At 38.2% G+C, this 19,643-nt stretch overlaps 10 protein-coding genes across 10 annotated transcripts; 6 read left to right on the top strand and 4 right to left on the bottom strand.

Moving 5' to 3' along the window:
* Window positions 1-813: 813 nt before the first annotated feature.
* Window positions 814-2,457, top strand: CTS1 (chitinase; the record flags this gene model as incomplete). The annotated part of the gene is made up of 1 exon (XM_033912140.1): window positions 814-2,457. One exon carries the CDS (start codon window positions 814-816, stop codon window positions 2,455-2,457), a length of 1,644 nt encoding a protein of 547 aa, XP_033768031.1.
* Window positions 2,458-2,781: 324 nt separating this feature from the next.
* Window positions 2,782-3,567, bottom strand: NNT1 (S-adenosylmethionine-dependent methyltransferase; the record flags this gene model as incomplete). The annotated part of the gene is made up of 1 exon (XM_033912139.1): window positions 2,782-3,567. The coding sequence occupies one exon, from the start codon at window positions 3,565-3,567 to the stop codon at window positions 2,782-2,784; it is 786 nt and encodes a 261-aa protein (XP_033768030.1).
* A 320-nt stretch (window positions 3,568-3,887) lies between these two features.
* On the top strand, window positions 3,888-4,730 carry ECI1 (dodecenoyl-CoA isomerase; the record flags this gene model as incomplete). The annotated part of the gene is made up of 1 exon (XM_033912138.1): window positions 3,888-4,730. One exon carries the CDS (start codon window positions 3,888-3,890, stop codon window positions 4,728-4,730), a length of 843 nt encoding a protein of 280 aa, XP_033768029.1.
* Window positions 4,731-4,794: 64 nt separating this feature from the next.
* PUT7 (Put7p) lies at window positions 4,795-5,739 on the bottom strand (the record flags this gene model as incomplete). Its single annotated transcript, XM_033912137.1, has 1 exon — window positions 4,795-5,739. The coding sequence occupies one exon, from the start codon at window positions 5,737-5,739 to the stop codon at window positions 4,795-4,797; it is 945 nt and encodes a 314-aa protein (XP_033768028.1).
* A 256-nt stretch (window positions 5,740-5,995) lies between these two features.
* RSO55 (Rso55p) lies at window positions 5,996-6,463 on the top strand (the record flags this gene model as incomplete). The annotated part of the gene is made up of 1 exon (XM_033912136.1): window positions 5,996-6,463. One exon carries the CDS (start codon window positions 5,996-5,998, stop codon window positions 6,461-6,463), a length of 468 nt encoding a protein of 155 aa, XP_033768027.1.
* A 462-nt stretch (window positions 6,464-6,925) lies between these two features.
* On the top strand, window positions 6,926-10,885 carry SPAR_L03020 (uncharacterized protein; the record flags this gene model as incomplete). The annotated part of the gene is made up of 1 exon (XM_033912135.1): window positions 6,926-10,885. The coding sequence occupies one exon, from the start codon at window positions 6,926-6,928 to the stop codon at window positions 10,883-10,885; it is 3,960 nt and encodes a 1,319-aa protein (XP_033768026.1).
* A 475-nt stretch (window positions 10,886-11,360) lies between these two features.
* YSH1 (cleavage polyadenylation factor subunit YSH1) lies at window positions 11,361-13,703 on the top strand (the record flags this gene model as incomplete). The annotated part of the gene is made up of 1 exon (XM_033912134.1): window positions 11,361-13,703. One exon carries the CDS (start codon window positions 11,361-11,363, stop codon window positions 13,701-13,703), a length of 2,343 nt encoding a protein of 780 aa, XP_033768025.1.
* Window positions 13,704-14,061: 358 nt separating this feature from the next.
* DBP9 (ATP-dependent DNA/RNA helicase) lies at window positions 14,062-15,846 on the top strand (the record flags this gene model as incomplete). Its single annotated transcript, XM_033912133.1, has 1 exon — window positions 14,062-15,846. The coding sequence occupies one exon, from the start codon at window positions 14,062-14,064 to the stop codon at window positions 15,844-15,846; it is 1,785 nt and encodes a 594-aa protein (XP_033768024.1).
* A 242-nt stretch (window positions 15,847-16,088) lies between these two features.
* SMD2 (mRNA splicing protein SMD2) lies at window positions 16,089-16,514 on the bottom strand (the record flags this gene model as incomplete). The annotated part of the gene is made up of 2 exons (XM_033912132.1): window positions 16,089-16,416; window positions 16,510-16,514. The coding sequence occupies 2 exons, from the start codon at window positions 16,512-16,514 to the stop codon at window positions 16,089-16,091; spliced, it is 333 nt and encodes a 110-aa protein (XP_033768023.1).
* Window positions 16,515-17,028: 514 nt separating this feature from the next.
* Window positions 17,029-19,356, bottom strand: MCM5 (MCM DNA helicase complex subunit MCM5; the record flags this gene model as incomplete). The annotated part of the gene is made up of 1 exon (XM_033912131.1): window positions 17,029-19,356. The coding sequence occupies one exon, from the start codon at window positions 19,354-19,356 to the stop codon at window positions 17,029-17,031; it is 2,328 nt and encodes a 775-aa protein (XP_033768022.1).
* Window positions 19,357-19,643: the final 287 nt, after the last annotated feature.

The raw sequence follows: 19,643 nt of genomic DNA, 5'->3' as shown, positions 1-19,643 counted from the left end.
AAATTCATAGTAAAACAAATATCAAGAGATATCGTCATGTAGCTGCTAGATTTACGGTTACGACAGAAAGGAATATCCAGTGTTGATATATAGTAGTTGGTTAGTGGAAATATGTGGGATATCCTCAACAAAATTGAACTCATCGACGTCATTCTCGTTAACGAGTCCAAACTATATGGTTGCCATAGTAACATGGAAAAAATGCGTGGGTGTGACTCCTGCTTGCCGGTTTTTTGTTTTTCGCTGGTGAAAATTGGGAATGCTGGTCCCTTGAAAAAATATAACCAGCGGCCTAAGCGGATATGTGCGAGTAAGTTTGAGTTTCTAACGTGCTCATGCTCGTGGTTTGTTTATTTGTTTATGTGTTTCAGATGTTGAGTAAACATTGGTGTTAGTGTTAGTATTTGTAACTAAGCCCCTCGGTAGTTCGTTGCAGGATTCAAGGAACAAAAAATCACGAACATGGACGGAAATATTTGGCTTCATGGGCGCTGATCAGAGATATAAAAAGATGGCAGATATTAGGCTCTTAGGTAAAGAAAAAATGTCTCCACTTACTTCTTTTTGTGAATTTGATGATAGGAATAACCACAATTCATCACACTAAGATTATATCAGTAAAGTTTTTTTATACCATTGAAGATCTTTCACTCATTTAAGACTCAATAACCCAAATTAACAAACCTGTCACTCCTTTGAACATTATATACTTAAAAATAATAACTGTCGCTCATTTCACACCCTCCTTTTTTTAAGATCACTCTTTTCCAACACATTGAACTTCTAATACAAACATAAATTATTAATAATAGAATGTCACTCCTTTACGCCATCCTTCTATTTACACAATTCTTCCTATTACCAACCGATGCCTTTGATAGTTCTGCTAACACAAATATTGCTGTTTACTGGGGTCAAAACTCAGCGGGAACGCAAGAATCCTTAGCTACTTACTGTCAATCTTCTAATGCTGATATTTTCCTATTATCTTTCTTGAACCAATTTCCAACCCTAGGTTTGAACTTTGCCAATGCATGCTCCGACACTTTTTCCGATGGTTTACTTCACTGTACCCAAATTGCCGAAGATATTGAGACTTGCCAATCTCTAGGTAAGAAAGTTCTATTATCATTAGGTGGTGCGTCTGGTAGCTACCTATTTTCAGATGATTCTCAAGCGGAAACTTTTGCGCAAACTTTATGGGATACTTTTGGTGAAGGTACCGGTGCTAGTGAAAGGCCATTTGACTCAGCAGTTGTCGATGGTTTTGATTTTGATATTGAAAACAACAACGAGGTAGGCTATAGTGCTTTGGCCGCCAAATTAAGAACTTTGTTTGCCGAAGGTACCAAGCAATATTATCTTTCTGCCGCTCCACAATGCCCATACCCAGATGCTTCTGTTGGTGACTTGTTAGAAAATGCAGACATCGACTTTGCATTTATTCAATTTTACAACAACTACTGCAGTGTTAGCGGTCAATTCAATTGGGACACTTGGTTAACCTATGCTCAAACCGTATCGCCAAATAAAAATATCAAACTGTTCTTAGGTTTACCTGGTTCTGCTTCTGCTGCTGGCTCAGGTTATATTTCTGACACTTCCTTATTGGAATCTACTATTGCAGATATTACCTCTTCAAGCTCTTTTGGTGGTATTGCGTTATGGGATGCATCTCAAGCCTTTTCCAATCAGCTAAATGGCGAACCATACGTTGAAATTTTAAAAAATTTACTAACAAGTGCCAATCAGGCCACCACTACTTCAGTTGCTACTTCAAAAACCTCAGCCACTTTGACTTCATCTACTTTTACTTCTCAGAAAAAGACCACTCAATCTACGAAAACTACACAAAGTAAGAGCAAAGTCACTTTATCTCCAACTACAGGCAGCGCTGACAAAACATCAACTACTCAAACTGAAAAGGCATCGTCGAGTAGTACCAAGGCAAAATCTAGTCCGGCCACCACCACAACAAAAAGTACTTCAAATCCCGTTGCTATCACAAGTATGAAAACTACTTTATCTCCCCAAATAACCAGTGCTACCTCAGTGACACCTCAAACAACCATCATCAGCACAGTTTCTCCAGCCGCTCCTCAAACGTCTACCACCAGTACACTTTCCCCAACAACGAAAAGTCCTACAACTGTTTCCCTACAAACGACTAGTACTAGTACACTTTCCCCAACAACGGCTAGTACAAGCTCGGACAGTGCAGCTCGTACATTGGCTAAGGAATTGAATGCTCAATATGCAGCCGGTCAATTGAACGGTAAATCTACCTGCAGTGAAGGTGAAATTGCATGTTCTTCTGATGGGAAGTTTGCTATTTGTGATCATAACGCTTGGGTTTATATGGAATGTGCTTCAGGAACTACATGTTATGCTTATGATTCTGGTGACTCGGTCTATACCCAATGTAATTTCTCTTATTTGGAAAGCAATTACTTCTAAAGTTATAGAGATTAAAATCATAAAGTTCGAATATCATTATTTGCTAGATTCTCTATTTTCCACCTCATCTCAAAAACTTCTCTTTCATTTCGTCAAGGTATCCTGCCCAAAGACAGGAGTAAAGTTTCATGTTCTTCACCTTTTTATAATTAACTACTTTTCATCTATAACGAATTACTTAATTTTTTTTTGAGCTTAGTGGGATTCTATTGCTTTGCGTATGCTATGAGTAATTTATACCCCATCATGACTTGTTACATATATTAAAGGGCAATATTTTTAAATAAAAAAGATAATGGTTAAGGATGCCAATTCGCCCATTTATTAATCTTCATGTGTTAAATAGTATGCATAAACACGAGATCTGATTTCGATTGTTTCTTCATCTTCGTCAAACATCGGTTTCCAATTGACCATTTCGATTAGTTGAGGAACCAAATGGAACTCGTCCTTAGCTAATTGGAAGAATTCCAAATCCTTCTCCAACAATTTTGGTCTATGTGGAGAAAATACTACCAACGCCTTACCTTTGTCAGCTAATAAATCCTTTGTCGTTTGAAGTAATTTATGATGCTCCGTATGGTTGAAGACTAAATCACTTAAAATGATTAAGTCGAACTTTCCATTGTTGCTATCTATTTTTTTGATATGAGCCAACAATGAAGAATAATCATTCCCCCAAATATATCCCTCTGTACTGACGTTATTAAACACTTCAGGAACGTTAGACTTTATATTGTAATCTATATTTTCCATTAAATCAGGATCAGGATAATCAGTTGAAACTACCATTTGAGCCCCATTTAAAGCGCAAATGACGGAGGGTAAAGCCGCTGCGGCACCCAATTCCAAAACAGTTCTCCCCTTTATTAATTCTGGGTGAGAATCCAAATGATTTGCCGTATATATCCCTGCATTCCACAAGAGATGGCCCCAAAGTGGAGACGTCCCAACAAGGCGAAGTTTGATGTCTTTAACATCTGATTTGGACTCTTTAGTGATATGTGACCTTTTATATTCCGCAAAATGAGGTTTTGGTGGAGGAGGAAGAAAGTCTTCTGGCTCCTCAAACAAACCTGCTGCCTCTCCCAGTGATTCCATGTCTGACATGTGTGTGCACCTGCTATTTATGGCGGTAATATTCGAAGTCTTTCGTCATTTGCAGCTATTCTTTTTTCAGATTATAGAATTCAACTTTTCGTCATATTGAAAAAAAAAGAAAAATGCGGCACGAAGAGAAGAACCAGAGATTGACGACGGGCATAAGGCATCATGTTCCGAAAGGCTGTAGCAGAGACAGTTTTTCTTTTACCCCAAGGGCGGTTAATAAAGGTGATGACTTATATATAAGTACCGAAGGATGAGCATGCGAATAGATAAGCGGAGTCTTGGGGGCAAATTATTCAGACAGTGAAAGCAATAAAAGAAGAATGTCGAAAGAAATTAGACAAAATGAAAAAATTAGTTATCGCGTTGAAGGGCCCTTCTTCATTATTCATTTGGCGAATCCTGACAATTTGAATGCATTAGAAGGTGAAGATTATATCTATTTAGGAGAATTACTGGAACTAGCGGACAGGAATTCTGATGTTTATTTTACAGTTCTACAAAGTAGTGGAAGATTTTTTTCAAGTGGTGCTGATTTTAAGGGCATTGCCAAAGCTCAAGGGGACGATAGCATAAAATACGCTTCGGAAACGAGCAAGTGGGTGTCAAATTTTGTCGCTAGAAATGTTTATGTCACTGATGCTTTCATTAAGCATTCCAAGATCTTAATATGTTGCTTGAACGGGCCAGCGATAGGGTTGAGTGCGGCACTGGTAGCGTTATGTGACATTGTGTACAGTATGAATGACAAGGTCTATTTGCTGTATCCTTTTGCTAACCTAGGACTGATCACCGAAGGTGGCACAACGATCTCGTTGCCGTTGAAATTTGGTATAAATACGACGTATGAACGCCTAATGTTCAACAAACCATTCAAGTACGATATAATGTGCGAGAAGGGATTTGTAAGCAAAAATTTTAACATGCCGTCATCGAATACTGAAGCGTTCAATGCGGAGGTGGTGAAAGAATTGAGTGAGAAAGTGAAAGGGCTGTACCTGCCCAGTTGCTTGGGGATGAAAAAATTACTAAAATCGAATCACATTGATGCATTCAATAAAACTAACTCTGTGGAAGTAAACGAATCACTCAAGTATTGGGTGGATGGAGAACCCTTGAGAAGATTTAGCCAGTTGGGCTCGAAGCAAAGAAAACATCGGTTATGACGCCTGCCCTCCCAGCGAAACAAAAAAAAACAGTATATTTATGTACGGACAATACGTATGCTAATTATTCTATTTCAAGTTGGTCTTGAGAGGGGACAGCGTCAATATCTTGTTCTTGTGGTAAAATTTCATTCTCTCCATACTCTTGTAAGACTGAACGTTCCTTCTTAGATGCACTCACGCCGATCATAATTGAACAAACAAGGACCAATATTATCAAAAGACCGCTTCTTGTTGTTTGCCATCTTAAATTTTCGATATGTGACCTAATATCACCTAATATCTTGGTTTGAATTTTATTAGAGCAGCCGTTCAATTTCAGGTTAATTTGTCTATACAAGAGGGTATTTTCCAATTTTTGGTTGTTAAATTCTAATTTAGCGTCTTTTTGCAAAGAATCAATTATGATTTCGTTCAATTCGTCATGGATGGAGTTAAGCTCTCTCTTGAGTTTTAATAATTGCAAGTGATGCTCATTCAGTTGCGTGTCCCTAGAGTTTTGAATAGCAAATTTCAATTCTGTCTCAAGCGAACTGAACAAATGTGATTGTTTATTCAGCTCCATGTCCCTTAGGAACAGGTCATTGTAGCAGGAATAGAACTCATCATTTAGTAGTTGCAACAACAAAGCGATGATGATTTTACATTGTTCATCCGAAAAGTTGCCTCTCTCACGAAGCATTTGATAAAACTTTATGGTGTCCAACTGATTTTGTGCGGTAGTGGGTTTCAACCCATTGCCCTGAGTAATAAAGTTCTCTGAAAATCTGTCTAACAGGCCAATCGGGTGTTTCCCTTCATTTCCCTTCTCTTGCTTCTCCTGTTTCTCCTTGTTCTTGGATAATGGCGACGAGGATAGATCTGACAACTGGATATTTTTCAATGACATTGATTTCTGCAAAAGTGGTCTTGAATACGAATTAAAGCACCGCAAACACGACAACAAGCCTCGTTGCCGTATTCTAGTTTTAAAGCATCGGAGCGGTAATGCATGCATAAACCGTAGCATTAGCCTATTAGACGATGAGGCTTTGCACGTATCAATAAACCTCTTCAATTTTTACCTTGTCGATAGAGCTATTATAGACATACATAACAGTGCATTTTCCCCGGACTACCACCGCGCGCTATTCGTTCCTAGCACGCATGTGAGCATACATATATATACATATATATATGTATATGTATACATAAATATGTATGCAACTGACCTATAAATGGCGTGAATCTGTTCAAAGCGCAGGAAAATCCGAACCCATTAAACTATGATGAGAGGATCGAGTAAGAGGTCAATCAGCAGTACTGTGGCACTGCTGATAAAAAAGAACAAACTTCCACCGCGGCCAAAGTTCACACCGGAGATGGAAACACAATGCACAGAAAAGTTCCTTCATGGTGGTAGAGGTCCTGGTGGTCAAAAGATTAACAAGTGCAATTCCAAGGTACAGCTACGGCATGAACCAACGGGGATTGTTGTCGAATGCCAAGAAACACGGTCACGTGAGCAAAATCGCAAACTTGCCCGGCTCAAACTCGCGCGTGAACTTGCGGAGTCGTGCGACGCGATACCATCCAGGGAGGACGCGCTTCTACAGTGGCACCGTCAGCAGAAACGCTCGCAGCGTCGGCGTAGCATCGCGAAGTACGAGCAGCGTGAAGAGGCTGCTCGAGTCCAAAAAGAGGAACGCGAGATTCAAGACAGAGAAATGCTGCGCGAGTTGTTCCGCCGGTAACCGCCGGTGAAATTGAATGGAGGAGGAGAAAGAAAAAAAGAAAAAAAATGTGAAAAAAGTGTAACTTTGCTAAAATTTTCAGCTGCGGGTACCGTCGGCCAAGACGTGGGTCACGAACAAAACCCTGGAACAACAATACATTGAATAGTTCCTGCTCCTGCACACTGCACGTTGAGACCTGGATCACATCGTGTGGTGCTTATACGCCAATCTTTGTTAGCGAACATAGTTTTTTTTCTTCTTTTTGCATTTTTTTAATGTCTTTCTTGGGTTCCTAGCCATTTTACTTTTTTTAGTCATTATATATGCTTCTTTAGATCGGTCGTTCCATGAATATTTTTTTTTTTACACGTAACAGTAGTATAACTTATTCCCCACCATCTTCCCCTCTTTAATAAAGACAAGTGTATTTCACGTACTCACAATCTTCGGGCTAACTACTAATAATATACATATCTAATAATGGGCCGTCCAAGGAAGAATGTTAGCCAGGAGAAAATACAACAGTTGAAAAGGGAACTGGAGCTGGCCGGTAATAGAACAGACGTCTTGTTGCAAGACAAAAAGGGCCGCTCTAGATCTTGCCTTCTTTGTAGAAGAAGAAAGCAACGGTGTGACCATAAATTACCCAGTTGTACCGCCTGTTTGAAAGCAGGAATCAAGTGCGTGCAGCCATCTAAGTATTCTTCCTCCACTTCGAATAATAACACCACTAGCAATACCCCTACAGCTGGCACTGTAACTCCTTCACCTTATCCTACAATAAAACGTGAGCTGCAAGATAGCAGTATTGGCGCTGGCGCTGCCACTTCTCTGAATGATATTACTATAATAAAACCTATTTCCGCTAGTAACAATAATGTTGATACTGGCGATGCGAATGAGTTCAGGAAAACGATAAAGCCCGTTAGAACTTCCAATCCAAATCAAATGAGGCAAGATAAAGATCAGTATACGATTTTCTTGGAGAAAAAACTAAAAAGCTTGGAAACTTTGCTGGATTTACCACCGGAATGCAATCAGTACAAGTACGAATTATCACAGTACAAGAAGGTTTCTCATTTGTTTGGTAATAACGCTTCCGACTACTCTAGACCGAACAGTAGCAATATGGTCATTCTGCCGCTGCCATCTCCTGCGAACAAATCACTGGAGAACACAAATAATAATGGCGGCAATGTGAATTCGGCCACAAACGATACATCAGCCAGCACAAACAACATAAACAACAATCATGCTATCTGCCAATCGGCAAGCCTTTTGAATGACCCTCTAGAGACGTTGGATTTTACCAAATGTATTTTTGCTAAATACAATTTGAAAAAGGAGTTTTTGATGTATGACCCCATTTTTGAACTGAATGAAAAATTGTCACGTTCCTTCTTGGACACCTTTTTCACAAGACTACAGTTCAAGTATCCTATCTTAGACGAACAAGAGATCTATACATTTTATGACCATTACCTCCACAATAAGATTCTTATTCCACCATCTTCTCCCTCCTCATCTTCCACAGCACCACCGTCGAATTCCCATTCGTACTCTGAAATAGAATTCCATTTCCTATCCGGCAGGATGTGGCTTGTTTTCAGCATCAGCGCCTACTTGTTGATGACTACAGGCAAATATAAGGGTTTCCCACCTCACCGATATTTCTCCACTGCTATCCGCCACATCACTAAGTGTGGCTTACATTTGAATTATGTTCAGCAAATAGAGCTGTTGACGTTGCTGGTCCTTTACATCATTAGGACCGATAGGGATTCTCTGATACTATATGACATCATTAAGGATGTCATGGGTATATCTAAGAAGAAACTTCACCTAAATCAATGGTATCCCAATGACCCATTTGCAAATAAGAAACTGCGACTATTTTGGTGTGTGTACCTTTTAGAAAGGATGATTTGTGTTGCTGTGGGAAAACCGTACACAATCAAAGAGTCAGAGATAAATTTACCTCTTTTCAATAACGACTCCTTTTATACAAAAGGTGTGCGTACAGCGGCACCATCAACCAATGACCACGGTGTGCAATTCATAAATCAATCTTTAAAACTGCGAAGAATCGAATCTCAATTTGTAGAAACTTTGCAGCTACTGAAAAATGATTCCAGATCGGTAAAGCAATCCATTGATCAATTACCGCTAGTGCGAAAATTTTTTGAAGATTTGGAAGTCTGGAGAAAGAGCTATTCCACTCTTGATGTGAAAAATTTTGAGAACGAAACTCTAAAACTTTATTACTATAGATCAGTGCGATTGCTGATCCAGCCGTATTTGGAATTTTTCGCCCCGGAGGATAGGCTATTTAGAGAATGTCAAGCTGCTGCGGGCCAAATTTGTCAACTATACAAGATATTCCACCAAAAAACGCTTAATGGTCATTCTACACCAGCAGTGCATACGGTTTTCGTAGCTGGCGTAACTTTGATTTACTGTATGTGGTTGGCGAGGAATTTTGATGATCAAAGGAGGAAAAAACTGGGCGATGCTTCGAAGCATACTAGACCTCTAATCAGTGCAAGTCTCTTTTCGACAATGGACGATTTGAGAGCTTGCTCCGTTTGCTTGTATGTTATGACAGAAAGATCTAATTTTGCAAGAACCTTTAGAGACACCTTCGACCAACTAATGAATGCTACGGTAGGTAATTTGATTGAAAGATGCGGTCCAGATTCTTCTGAATTAATTTTTATGGCTAGTAGTGTTAACAGGTCCAGTGAACCAAAGAACATTAATGATAAGGCTAATAAAGCTATTTCCTCTGCTGACACCCTTAATGATTCTAGCCCCGCAGCTGCAGCTAATCGATCCAACTCGGGCGATAGAAATATCTCTCATAATGGCGGTATGCCACCTGCTGTGGCTAGAATATTTGGTAAAGGACAAGCTGAAGAGCATGCCGGTTTTGTGGAAAATTCACAAGTGGATTTGGCTGAACAAGAAAAATTCAAGAAGAAGCAAGGAGTCTTAGAAAAAACCTCTGTACCCAAAAGTTTAGCTCATTTATTGACCAAAATGGATGACAAGTCGCATATTTCCAATTCTTCAATGTCTTATACAACATCGTCCTCATCATCATCATCTTCGTCATCATCATCATCAACATTATCGTTTCCTTCTTCCCATGAAAAAAACTTGAAAATCAATGTAAGCAATGATAACAATAGTATGAACAAAAACAGCAACAGCAACCACAATAACGATCACAATAATAATAATAAAAGTAATAGTAGAAATGCTAATAACAACAGCTGTGATAATAGAAATGACAGCCAGTATGTTCGTAATAACAATGTAGCGATGGAAACTGATCCCGAAAGATCTATTCAAGATCAATACATTGTCAAGAAACCAACTAATCAAACGGAGTTTGATTGGCAAGTATTTCAACAGCAGGCTTTCTTACAACAGCAATTAGCTCAGCACAATCTACAAGCGTACCTGTCGTCCCTAAATACTGATACCATGACCAATAGAAGCCCCTCGAAATCTTCTAGTATATCTACTGCATCTTCGCATTCAGATCCGATCCCAATAACGTTGACGCAAACCCCAACTCCATACCCTCAAACTTCCAATATGCTATCACAACAGCATGCGTCACAACCACTGCCGCCACAACAACCGCAACTACAAAGAGAGCAGCAACAGCAACATATTACTTCACCACAAAGATACTCCGAAAATAATTTCACGAATCAATTAAACAGTAGTATAATCAACAATAATCCTTTACAATCTGCAATATTCTCTAACCCTTCAAATGAAAATAAGCAATTAAGACACGTTGAAGAGCCGAATTTCAATACATCACCCATAAGAACAGATTACAGCGATAATATCATTTCCTCGATACCAGCTTCATTTACCAGTAATTCAATTCCCGTCAGCGTCAAACAAGCTCGAAATGGTTCTTCTTCGGGTGATATACTTTTCAGCAATGGTGCTCACGACATGATCAACAATATTTCGACTTGGACCAATAACTCCGTTCTAGATGCTCTAAATAGCAAGTCCATCCTGCAAACAGTATTCTCCCAGAGCCAAGACCCATCATCTCTGTCCATGGACAATCAACAACAACAACAACAACAACAACCGTCTGAGATGTGTTCCGAAAACAGTGTAGCTACAAATAATTTTCAACAGGCGCAGAATGACCCTTCATATAACAGAAATTTGTTCATGATGTCCAACCAGGAAGGTGTGCGATACAATCTTGACGAAACAGAAAAGAATAGACCCAAAACACAAGTGGAAACAAACGCTGGCGCAAACTTGCATTTTGACAATGTTATTCCTACAGTAGCTAATACAGGCATCAGGAAAAAGCGCTCCAACTGGGATAATATGATGAAATCTGGTCCAGTAGAGGACTTTTGGACGATCAATGATGATTACGGTTTCTTAACATGATACTACATTAATATACTAGTATATATAAATTCATTTTTCTTTTTTTTTTTTTTTAAACAGCTAGATTTTTCTTTTAACTTACAAGTGTATATCATAAGCCCTAACTTACGGGCTAATCTTTCCCTTGATTTGTATTATTTCGAAATTAAATAAAACTCTTTCTTTCCTGTATATGTCCTCTGTAAAGAGCTTCGTGGGCTGTGTTTGCGGAGTGAATACGGGTAAGTAGTTTCTCGTGGCCGAAATTCTTAAAAAACTAGCCATCTTTGACAACTTCTATAGCTCAGTACAGTACATATTGAGATCACATGTAACAGGTTCAAAATGCTTATGAGTATAAGCGTTTATTTCCTTCACCCTTCTTTTCAATAAATTTACAAGTCCTAGGACAAAAGTTTCATTATTTATCAATTGAAGGTTACCTACTGAGGAAATACGAAGTAACAATATAAGACAACAATAATAAAATACGTATATGGAACGAACAAATACAACAACATTCAAATTTTTTTCATTGGGAGGAAGTAACGAAGTTGGACGATCATGCCATATATTACAATATAAGGGTAAGACGGTAATGCTCGATGCAGGAATTCATCCGGCATATCAAGGGTTAGCTTCATTACCTTTTTACGATGAATTTGATCTTTCCAAAATCGATATCCTATTGATTTCGCATTTTCATTTGGACCATGCAGCTTCACTTCCGTATGTGATGCAACGGACTAACTTTCAAGGTAGAGTTTTTATGACACATCCAACCAAAGCCATTTACAGATGGCTGCTGCGAGATTTTGTAAGAGTTACCAGTATAGGTTCTTCATCCTCTTCCATGGGGGCTAAAGACGAGGGCCTATTTTCAGATGAGGATTTGGTTGACTCCTTCGATAAAATCGAAACGGTGGACTATCATTCTACTGTGGACGTCAATGGTATCAAATTTACGGCATTCCATGCAGGCCATGTATTAGGCGCAGCAATGTTTCAAATAGAGATTGCTGGCCTGAGAGTGTTATTTACGGGTGATTATTCGAGAGAAGTCGATCGTCACTTGAATTCTGCTGAAGTACCTCCACTTTCATCTAACGTGTTAATTGTAGAATCTACCTTTGGTACCGCCACTCATGAGCCTCGTTTAAATAGAGAAAGAAAGCTGACCCAACTAATCCACTCCACAGTAATTCGAGGAGGCCGTGTTCTACTACCAGTTTTCGCTTTAGGGAGAGCTCAAGAAATTATGCTTATACTGGATGAGTATTGGTCTCAACATGCTGATGAACTTGGTGGTGGACAAGTTCCAATATTTTATGCATCAAATTTGGCAAAAAAATGTATGAGCGTCTTTCAAACCTATGTAAATATGATGAATGATGACATTAGAAAGAAATTTAGAGACTCCCAGACTAATCCGTTCATATTCAAAAATATATCTTACCTAAGAAACTTGGAGGATTTCCAAGATTTTGGTCCCAGTGTAATGTTGGCGTCACCAGGCATGCTGCAAAGTGGGCTGTCAAGAGATTTACTTGAAAGGTGGTGCCCTGAAGATAAAAACCTAGTACTGATCACAGGTTACTCCATCGAAGGAACAATGGCGAAATTTATTATGCTTGAACCGGATACAATACCTTCTATAAATAATCCTGAAGTAACCATTCCAAGACGTTGTCAGGTTGAGGAAATCTCCTTTGCTGCACACGTTGATTTCCAGGAAAATCTAGAATTTATCGAAAAGATCAGTGCGCCAAATATCATCCTTGTTCATGGTGAGGCCAATCCCATGGGTCGATTAAAGTCTGCTTTATTATCTAATTTTGCGTCTTTAAAGGGAACAGAAAATGAAGTTCATGTTTTTAATCCTAGAAACTGTGTTGAAGTGGATCTTGAATTTCAAGGCGTCAAGGTTGCAAAAGCTGTGGGAAATATTGTCAACGAAATATATAAAGAAGAGAGTGTAGAGGTAAAGGAAGAAATTGCTGCTAAAATTGAACCTATAAAAGAAGAAAAAGAGGGCGACTTGGATTCTCAAACAAGAAAAGATCTAGCTGATGTAGAGGAACATAAAGACATAGTCGTTTCTGGAATTCTGGTTTCAGATGACAAAAATTTCGAATTAGATTTCCTCTCTTTGTCCGATTTAAGAGAACACCATCCTGATCTTTCTACCACAATATTAAGAGAGCGCCAATCAGTCCGTGTAAATTGTAAAAAGGAGCTTATTTATTGGCATATTTTACAAATGTTTGGTGAGGCTGAGGTTCTACAAGATGATGATAAGGTAACAAATCAAGAACCAAAGGTTAAGCAAGAGGGGGCAAAGGATCAAACTAATTCTGGTAAACTGGTTCTACAGATAATGGGGGATATTAAACTAACTATTTTTAATACTCTTGCCGTTGTGGAATGGACTCAAGATTTAATAAATGACACCGTAGCTGACTCCATTATCGCAATACTTATGAATGTGGATTCAGCTCCCGCCAGTATAAAGCTTTCGAGTCATTCTTGTGATGATCACGATCATAACAATGTACAGCCTTATGCACGAGACAAGATTGATGACGAAGTTGCGAGAGTGAAACAAATCTCAAGGTTATTTAAAGAACAATTTGGTGACTGTTTTACTTTATTTCTCAACAAAGATGAATATGCAAGCAATAAAGAGGACACTATAAATGGAGTCATTACTATAGGTAAAAACACTGCTAAGGTTGATTTCAACAATATGAAAATTTTAGAATGTAATTCAAATCCATTGAAAGGTAGAGTGGAAAGTCTCCTAAATATTGGTGGTAATTTAGTCACACCGCTATGTTAGGTTTAGCTATGCATACTAAGTATAGTAATTTATAGAAATAATACCCAACTAAACCTAACTAGAAAATTAAAATAGGGGTGAAGATAACCTCCGTGAGCGAGCATTCATCGTTGAAGAGCCATTCTTTACTCTAATCACTCTTTACGTAATGAAACCTGAAGATTAAAATTTAAAAATTTTTTTTCACGAACATGGGAATAACACTTCAAGCTCATCCCATCTCATCTCATCTCGTTTCGACTCATCTAATTTTTCATTGTATAAGAGACTTTTGTTTTGATTAATGGTTATAGACGATCTTCAATCCACATCGCAAAAGAGATAGGCTAGGCTCAAACTATAACATAAGATCAAAAAAATGAGCAGTGAGAAAAAGTCTGTGGAAGGCGCTTACATAGACGATTCTACAACATTCGAATCATTTCATCTCGACTCTCGTTTATTACAAGCTATAAAGAATATAGGGTTTCAAAACCCGACATTGATTCAATCACATTCTATTCCTTTGGCCCTACAGCAGAAGAGAGATATTATAGCAAAGGCTGCTACAGGTTCTGGGAAAACTTTGGCATACTTAGTTCCTGTAATTGAAACTATATTAGAATATAAAAAAACAGTTGATAACGGAGAAGAAAATGGTACATTAGGTATTATACTTGTTCCAACAAGAGAACTGGCTCAACAAGTATATAATGTTTTAGAAAAACTAGTCTTATATTGTTCAAAAGATATAAGAACTCTGAACATATCATCCGATATGTCTGACTCAGTTTTGAATACTCTACTTATGGATCAGCCAGAAATCATAGTTGGTACGCCCGGTAAGCTATTAGACCTGCTTCAAACAAGGATTGATTCTATTTCTTTGAGCGAATTGAAATTTTTAGTAGTTGATGAAGTGGATTTGGTGTTAACATTTGGTTATCAAGATGATTTGAACAAAATTGGTGAGTACTTACCATTGAAAAAAAATTTACAGACATTTTTGATGAGTGCAACCTTGAATGACGATATACAGGCTTTGAAACAAAAATTTTGTCGCTCTCCAGCTATTCTCAAGTTTAATGACGAAGAAATAAATAAGAACCAAAACAAATTACTCCAGTATTACGTTAAAGTTAGCGAATTTGACAAATTTCTATTATGCTACGTCATTTTTAAGCTTAACTTAATCAAGGGTAAAACATTAATATTTGTTAATAACATTGACAGAGGATATAGGCTCAAGCTAGTCATGGAGCAATTTGGTATCAAGTCTTGTATATTAAACAGCGAGCTACCCGTTAATTCGAGGCAACATATTGTTGACCAATTCAATAAGAACGTTTACCAACTATTGATTGCTACAGATGATACTGAGTACATAAAAGAGGAGGATGATGGCATAGAAGAAGGACATAATATCGACAACCAGGAAGAGGAAAAAGTGGAAGCTGAGCCTGAAAACGATAAGAAATCGAGTAAGAAGAAGAAGGTCCAAGTGAAGAAAGATAAGGAATATGGTGTTTCTCGTGGTGTTGATTTCAAAAATGTTGCATGTGTTCTGAATTTTGATTTGCCCACGACGGCAAAATCCTACGTGCATAGAGTAGGTAGAACTGCTCGTGGCGGTAAAACTGGTACGGCAATTTCATTCGTGGTCCCATTGAAAGAATTTGGTAAGCATAAGCCATCAATGTTACAAACGGCAAAGAAAGACGAAAAGATTCTTTCACGAATTATCAAACAACAGAGCAAACTAGGATTAGAATTGCAGCCCTATAAATTTGATCAAAAGCAGGTCGAGGCGTTCCGTTACAGGATGGAAGACGGTTTCCGTGCTGTGACTCAAGTTGCCATTAGGGAAGCTAGGGTGAAAGAATTGAAGCAGGAATTATTGGCGAGTGAGAAGTTGAAAAGACATTTTGAAGAGAATCCAAAAGAGTTACAAAGTTTAAGGCATGACAAAGAATTACATCCAGCAAGGGTGCAGCAGCATTTGAAGCGTGTTCCAGATTACTTGCTTCCTGAATCAGCCAGAGGAAATGGAACCAAGGTTAAATTCATTCCTTTCCACAATCCTAAGAGGCGCCATCCACATAGAAAGGGAAAAGTTAGTAAGCCAAAGAGCGGTAAAGTCGACCCGTTGAAGAACTTCAAATGATTTTAATAATATTGATATTTATTCTATATTTTACACAAAAATCTACGTACTAAAAATGCTCTTTAGTTAAACGTGATGTATAATGCTTTATCCGCTTTCTTGAATACAGTACTCTCGTTAGAGCTAAAAACCGGGCCAGTATTAATTGGCCCTACTTCCAAAAAAACGTCTTTCTGTTTGCACTGGAAAATTTCGTACGATGATTTGCTCTCCTATTTAATAAAGGCTTCTTGTCATACTTTTTACTCAACAGGGGTCTTTAACACAACGATAACTGAATCGCCTCTTAAAAATAATTTACTTATGAATCTTTCACGATTAATCAAATTTTTGCCCTTCTTCTCTGTCCAAAGTTCCTTCACATTTTCTAAAACCATGTTGCAATGCCTGTCGAAGGCTTTTACTCTCGCTATTATTTTATGATTATTTCTTAATGAGATTATCACAGGTGTTTTCGTCATCATAGCATCATTTATCAAGGACATTGGGCCATGCTTGAATTCGAATTCTTCTAGTTCCTCTAATTCTGCTCTAGAGAGCTCATGCTTCGGACGGTCAATTAACTGTGAACTGGAAAGATATAACTCAATGACTTTTAAAGTTAGTATAAAATGAAGTTCACTCCAAATTATGGCGTGCAAAAAAGTTTAAGATCAAACATACGACATAATAGACTGGTGTTATAACACTCCTCTAATCAACTGTCAAAGGTGGCGTAAGCGTGTGACACTTGCCGCTAAACGTGATGATGTTAAAGTAATGATGCTCTTGTCATGCCTTTCAGGTTAGATATTTTTCATTTGAAAGTATTCATTACCCGCCATAAGTACTGTAGTAAAACAAGTCGGTCCTATAAGGTCACTTCGAGTGAAGAGCCTATGTATTTTAAAAAACCTTCCCTCAAATTTGTAAATTGGCCAGTACTTTTAACTTCTCATATCTTTGCTTTTTCTCTGTTTTGCAAAAAGGTTTAAAATATCCTGATAGATAGTATCCGATGTATACGTTTATAGCTGCGTTACAAAAAGAATATGAGATGCAGGTAAAACCTCAAAAAATACAACTTTGCTTCCAGAACTTATGTAGAAATATTTAAAATATGATAATAAAGTAGCCAGGAAAATTTTCAGATTTATTACATGCAAACAAGCAGAAAAAGCTTGAGGGGCGATTTCATTGTTATCATACCCCACTTCTGTAAATATTTTGTCCCTGATGTCTCAATTGAATTGTTTCATGCTTCTCTAATGCATACAAGGCCTTATCCAATGCCAATTGGGAAAATCTATGTGTATCTACAAATTCTCTTCTTAAAGTTTGGTAAGAAGTAGACCAGCCAATAGGTAATCTTCTTTTTAGTTCTTGCTCAAAACGACGGATTTCTGACAACGACGTTCCGCTTGCTTGATTTAAGCCACCAATTGGATCCTGAGAGGCAGCATCCATTGTGGAAGCTTGAAACAATCTAATAGCTTCGTCAACATGCCTTTCCTGTGCGATAGGACTTAGTTCCAATTTAGCTAACGATTCCGTTATTCTAATAATAGCTTCCAATTGACGAATGGTAATTGGAATAGATGACCTTTCGGTTGATTCTAATTCATTGATTAATAGCTGCTTCCTTATAGTGACGAAATTCGAGGATAGTTTTTCAGCGGCCTGCGGTGAAAGTCTTGGTGCACATTTCAATCTGCAATACGTGATGTAACGTTTCATCTTTTCAATACTAATTTCACTACCATTTTCCTCTTGTTGGTTTTGAATAGCATTCGCGTTCCCTGTATGAATGTTAATAACGTGATTAGCAATGGAAATATCACGTTCTTCATTATGGTCGTCCTTGACAATAAAAATCATATCGAAACGGGATAAAATAGTAGTTTGAAAATCAATGTTGTCACCAGGAGACTTCAAATCATCATACCGGCCATATATTGGATTAGCTGCCGCTAAAACACTAGTTCTAGAATTTAGCACTGTAGTGATACCGGCTTTCGCGATGGAGATTGTTTGCTGCTCCATAGCTTCATGGATGGCCACTCTATCTTCATCTCTCATTTTATCGAATTCATCAATGCAAACAACACCACCATCGGCAAGAACCATAGCACCACCTTCCAGATAAAATTCTCTCGTCATCGGATCTCTTTGTACACTGGCAGTCAACCCAGCTGCAGAAGATCCCTTACCAGATGTATATACAGCAATTGGTGATACTTTCTCGACAAATTTCAATAATTGAGATTTAGCGGTACCTGGATCACCTAATAATAGAACGTTGATATCACCTCTTAACCTCATGCCATCGGGTAGTATCTTCTTGGAACCACCCATCAATAAACATACAATCGCTTTTTTTATATCCTCATTGCCAAAAATAGAAGGGGCAATAGAGTTGGTCAAAATTTCGTAAAGCTTTGGGTTTCTACTTAGCTGCAGAAATTCTTCTTCTTCTTCCTCGGTAAACATGGTTACAGAATTCCAGATAGAGGAAGTTTCTACGTCGGATTGAATACCCAATATTTTAATATAAGGTGTTCTGATAGCAACACCGCTCCCCCCATTACCACCTCCGCTTCTTCCGGAGCCAGCACCGTTCTTGGAATTATAGATGGAATATATACCCACTATAGTGACCCTCGTACCTGGAATGACCTTGTTTGTTAGGTATCGGTCACAAGTCATTGTCAAGTTCCTAGGCATCTCACCTACTGGAACCAGTTCCGGGATTTCCTGTAATTTTAAGAACTGCTGATCAATAAACTTTGAAGATTCATGAATAATAATATATGGATCAGGACCACAGTTTTTTTTGGTCGATTCATCGCCAATATTCGACTCATTAGCCATAGAAGATTCACTCTCAGCCGTAGATAAACAAGAGCGTGGTAAACTGACAGTATTGCCCGTGATAGAATTAAAATTGTTGATTGTTATAGATGTTGTGTGTCTGCAATTTCTACACATTATAGAAAGGTACGTGGCACGGGAAGATAAAACTGAAGTGGATATTATTATACCTGATAAACGCACAATCTTAGAGACGTGTTCGGAATCCAAATCTCTCAATGGAATCTGGTTTGCATTGGAGTTTAAGATTAATTGGAAGGTTGGTAAAGAATTCAGTAAAAGCGAATCAGTGTCCGTGCTAATACTCTCTGTATCTTTGTTATCGTTATTACCAGATTGAGCCCTGCTTAGAATACTTATCCTTTTGGCCACTTGCGTGATCGCAGTTTCGAATAATGGAATGATATCTGAAGGTTCGTCTGATAATTTTTTGTATATGTCTTCATTGTACCCGATCAAATGCTCCATATTAACCGTTAAAGAATAATTTTTTACAAGAATATTGTTCCTTAACTGGTCTCTGTATATAAATTGCGAGTCTAGTCGGAACTCCAAAATGAAATTCTTGAAGGACTTTATGATTTCGGTATTATCATCATCGTTAGGCGATTCTCCTTGTAAAACAGGAGCGCTGTATATTTCTGGTCTATCAAACGACATTATCTGGCCTCAATTCACCAAGGAATTACTGTTGGTTTGTTCTTACTAAACATATAATCACGTTAACTTGTGCACTCATGGCACTTTCAATAAATTGAAAAAAATTCTTCGAGATTTCGCGAAACTGCAAGTAATCACTTTTCCCAAAAAGGAAACACGCCACACACCGCATAACAACAAACAGATAATTTAACCTGGGAGCAAAGAAGAGGAGGAGAAAATTAAAAGCTGGTCTAGGCGGTTGGTAATAGGCTTTTTTAGTCAATTATTGTGTTTGAGCGTTGGAA

This window comes from Saccharomyces paradoxus, assembly GCF_002079055.1.
Source record: "Saccharomyces paradoxus strain CBS432 chromosome XII sequence".
Taxonomy (NCBI): Eukaryota; Fungi; Ascomycota; class Saccharomycetes; order Saccharomycetales; family Saccharomycetaceae; genus Saccharomyces; species Saccharomyces paradoxus.
The sequence above is the reverse complement of the archived record's forward strand: the minus strand, read 5'-3'. Positions and strand labels throughout refer to the sequence as shown.